The 4451-nt window shown below is 39.5% G+C and overlaps 2 protein-coding genes across 2 annotated transcripts; both read left to right on the forward strand.

Annotated features, from left to right (window-relative positions):
- Window positions 1-272: 272 nt before the first annotated feature.
- Window positions 273-1420, forward strand: LOC121939270 (cyclin-dependent kinase 20-like; the record flags this gene model as incomplete). Its single annotated transcript, XM_042482340.1, has 2 exons — window positions 273-464; window positions 825-1420. Coding segments are annotated over 2 exons (384 nt in total), but the record flags the coding sequence as incomplete, so codon positions are not given.
- A 1543-nt stretch (window positions 1421-2963) lies between these two features.
- Window positions 2964-4447, forward strand: LOC121939269 (erythroid transcription factor-like; the record flags this gene model as incomplete). The annotated part of the gene is made up of 4 exons (XM_042482338.1): window positions 2964-3231; window positions 3386-3674; window positions 3784-3923; window positions 4298-4447. Coding segments are annotated over exons 1-4 (663 nt in total), but the record flags the coding sequence as incomplete, so codon positions are not given.
- Between the last annotated feature and the right edge of the window lie 4 nt (window positions 4448-4451).

A 4451-nucleotide genomic window follows, 5' to 3' on the forward strand; every position in this document is an offset into this window, starting at 1 on the left:
ACAAAATAAGAATAAAAAGAAAAATGAGAATAAGAAGTGAATAAGATTTAAAATAAAAATAGAAGCTATGCAAGAGCCGTTAAATGCAAAGTACCTCACAGTACAAAAACTCAATCAGTTAAAAATAATATTTGAGTTTTCCAGTTTGAGAACCAAACTCAGGCTCTGTTCTGTTCTCTGATTGGCTGCTGATCTCCTCTGATCAAACCTGTGAACTGATGTCAAAAACATTGTGTACAGAAGTAAAATAAGTAGATCTGTGACATCATCAGCGTGTCGATGCTCGCCGTCTCTGCTTTTCCCTTCAGGAGATCGTGGAGTTACCAGATTACAACAAAATCACCTTTAAGGAGAATCCGGCGATCCCATTGGAGGAGATTGTCCCCGACACGTCCCCGCAGGCCGTCGACCTGCTCTACAAGTTCCTGGTTTATCCGTCCAAACAGCGCTGCTCCGCCGCACAGGTACGAGACAGGAAGTGGACTCAGATGGTGGCGTTCCTCAGGGTTCAACCCGAGATCCTCTGGTCTTTCCTGTCTGCAGAGTCACTGAATAACAATATTTCAAAAATTATTAAATATCAATTGAAATAATTAACTGATCAGAACAGCTGCTGATTATTTTGATGTTGATCGACTTATTGATTAAAAGACCAAATCTAATCAGCTGCAGCCACATTCCCAATCAGATAAACAATCAATACAGGAATACCCATAAGACACTGGCTTATGGATCCATTGATTGATCCATTGATTATTGCTTGACTGATTGGTTGGTTTGTTGATTGATTGATTGATTGATTGATTGATTGATCGTGTCTGCAGGCTCTCCTCCACCCGTACTTCTTCTCGTCTCCTCTTCCCGCTCACCACTCAGAGCTACCCATCCCTCAGAGGGGGGGCCGACCCCCCCGCCAGCGCCTGCAGGCCCCGCCCACTGACTTCTCGGTGGATCTGCCCCTGCAGAACAGTGTGGTCGACCCTGCGCTGCTGCGGGGACACGCCTCCTGCCTCTGAACAAACCACCGACCAATCAGCTGCTGACGTTTACTCACATTTTTATGTTTTTATTTATTTTGGTTTGACGTGTTTTTCTTCGGTCTCGCCTGCTGAAACTTGCAGACAGGAAGTGACGCTTCATGTCGTCTTTAAACTCAAATTTACATGAAAATATAACAAAAACAACATGAAAAGAGAACAAAATGAGATGATTGTTTGATTTGACATGTTTTCTAGGCAGGTCATAATGCGACTCAGATCATATTAACCCTTTAGTTCGTGTAGCATCCTAAACCAGATCAAACTGGTTTGATTTCTCTCAAAAGCACGGGAAAGAGACAGTAAGCAGCTTTACAAGAAATGGCACAACATGAGTTCTTTTTGAAAATGGAAAAATGTCCACAAAGCTATAAATAGAAATGTTAGAATTATATGTTTATTACTGTTATTATTATTAAGTAGTTTTCTGAGGTCATTTTCTTGTTTTGCTTTTTTAATTTCCTTTTTTTCTGTCTGTCTTTTCTTTCTGTCTTTATTTATTTATTGCTCATTTTCAGATTTTCTGAACTGTTAATTTAATAATTTTATGCCAATTTTTTGGTGATTTCTTGTTAAATTGCTCATCGCCTTCTTCCCATGTTTTAAAAAAAAAGCCATTTTGCTGAGGTTTTAAGGGGTTAAATTAGCGGAGTGCAGACAGACTGAATCACAGATTTGCTTTGAGCGTTTCGTACGGCTTCTTAAAGACTTTAATATTGAAGTTGTTTGGGGTGTATTTATTTTATTGACTTCGTAGTTGTAAGTTTCATTATAATCATCAGTTTTATTTTTTCATATTTTGTGTTTAGATTTTTCAACTAGAAAGTAACTAAAACTGCTGAATAAAATATACTGCAGTGAAAAGTACAATATTTCCTTCTGAGATTTGGTGCAGCAGAAACTATAAAGTGGCACAAAATGGAAATACTCAAGTTAAATACAAGTACCTCCTTATTGTACAGTATGAGTAAATGTATTTCATTACACGTAACACGTTCATTAATGGAAACAAACTTATTTAAATTATTATAGATTATTTATTTACTGAATACATTTAGTTAATTTATTTTCACTCAAAAAAAAAATGAAAGGAACTCGACACAAAGCCCTCCCACTTCCTGTCAGTCCTCCGTCAGCCGAACCATCAGTCAGACGCTTCGCTGAGGACAAATAAAGCGTCTTCAGCTCTGTGAGTATCAGCGCCGTCTTTATTTATTTCTGCTTTCTTTATTCTCACTTTAACTCCTGCAGCTCTGAACAAAGAGGAGAATGATTTATCTTTAATCTCTTTGCTTTAACTTTTAATGTACTTGTTTTATCTTTTAGGGTTTGTTTTTAAAATCTTTTTGCTCTCTGTTATTTTTTTGTATTTTCTTTTTATTTCATCTTTAATCTTTTATCTTTCTTTGATCCTTTTGCTCCATCTCATCTCTTTGTTTTACCTTTTATTTTCATCTTTTATCTTTTTGTTTTATCTTATTCTTTATGTTTGCTTTTTAATCTTTTTATTCTATCTCTAATCTTTTTTTTTTAACGTTTAATCTTTCTTTCATCTTTGCCCTGGGCTGTTTCTTGTCTCTGTTTTATCTTTTTTATTTCAACATTTATCTTTTTGTTTTATCTTTGATTTTGAGTTTTATCATTTATTTAAAATTTATTTTCTATCTGTGTAATCTTTTTATTTCATCTTATTGTTTTTCTTTTATGTTTTTGAGATATCTTTTACCTTTCTGTTTTTGGGCTTTTTGTTTTATCTTTAATGACTTTGTTTTGTCTCCTTGTTTGGTTTTGATTGGTTTTTTTTTTATCTTTTAGGCCTGAAGTCTTTTTATTTCATCTTGTTTTTCTTTGTTTTATCTTTTCATTTAATCTTTTCATAATTTTTTAAATCTTTAATCTTTCTTTTTAAGCATTTCTTCCTTTTTTATGTTTTACCTTTTTATTTTCACTTCTATCTTGTTTGATCTCTGTTTTATCTTTTAATTCTTACGTCAGCTAAAAACGTAATTTAAATATTTTTCCGGTAACAGAGCAAAGATCCTGTGATGTGATTGAAGCGAGTTCTCGCTCTGTCTCTTATTTCTCCCCTCATCCTCTCAGGCACACCGTGATGACGTCAGATTATTTGCAGCTCTCTGATTGGCTCTCTGCCGTTAAGACGACGCCACACAAAACTGCAATGTTCAACACAGAGGTCAGAATCTTTTTTTCATTTTAAACTGAGTACACCTGTGAATACCTGTGAACACCTGTGAACGCCTGCGTACACCTGTGAATACCTGTGAACACCTGTGAACGCCTGCGTACACCCTTGTTGCTAAAGAAAATAAATGCTCTGTCGCTCACAGGTTAGCTCTGCCCCTTCACACACCTTCCTCCAATCACCTGTCACATCCCATGAGGCCGAGCGTCACCACCTCATCTCTTCCTCCCTCTGGTTGGACGACTCTGGCTGTCAATCACTAAGCTCTGCTTATGTCCTGCCTCCTGCTTCCTCCTCCTTTTATGGTCATTCAGCTGTGACTCCGCCCCCCACCTGCCTCCTCTCAACATCTGGATGGAACAGTTACTATGGCAACCTTCATGGTGATTGGCTGATACATGGCAGTCTGTCATGGGGGCGGGGCAGCTCATCAGGTGAGAAATTTACCTGTCGGTGTGAGCAGCACCTGTGAGTCGCAGGATTTTTAATATTTCTGTGTGTGTGTGTGTGTGTGTGTGTGTGTGTGTGTGTGTGTGTGTTCAGAGCAGCGTGAGTGTGTGAACTGTGGGACAGGCTCGACTCCCCTGTGGAGGAGGAACGCTGCAGGTCGTCACCTGTGCAACACCTGCTGCCTCCAACAGGAAACCAGCAACAGACCACTGCTGAGAGCCAAGAGGAGGGCGGTGAGACACACACACACACACACACACACACACACACATGCACACACACACTCACAGACAAATTCACACACACACAGACTCACACACACAGACCCACACACACTCACAGACAAACTCTCACACACACACTCACAGACACACAAAGACACTCACACACTCTGAAGCAGAGCTGTTTGTGTTAAAGGGTTAATTGTGCAGATCCTGGTTTCAGCAGCTTGTCAGCTCTCTCGCCCTCCAAATTTAGGCTACATGTTGGTGATGGAAACAGCGTGGTCATTACGCAGGGGTCCCGTGACCTCTGACCTCCAGATGCGTGAATGAAAATGTGCGATTTCAAAGATTAATCGTTTGACGGCCTGAAATTCTGTTTTCAGACTGTGACTCCGAGAAAAGGGACTCAGTGTGTCAACTGCTGGACCGAAACCACCACGCTGTGGAGACGCAACGCCACCGGACAACCTGTCTGCAACGCCTGCGGCCTCTACTACAAACTACACCAGGTACTACAAACTACTGCAAACTACACCA

Source organism: Plectropomus leopardus, unplaced genomic scaffold (assembly GCF_008729295.1).
Source record: "Plectropomus leopardus isolate mb unplaced genomic scaffold, YSFRI_Pleo_2.0 unplaced_scaffold4409, whole genome shotgun sequence".
Classification (NCBI taxonomy): Eukaryota; Metazoa; Chordata; class Actinopteri; order Perciformes; family Serranidae; genus Plectropomus; species Plectropomus leopardus.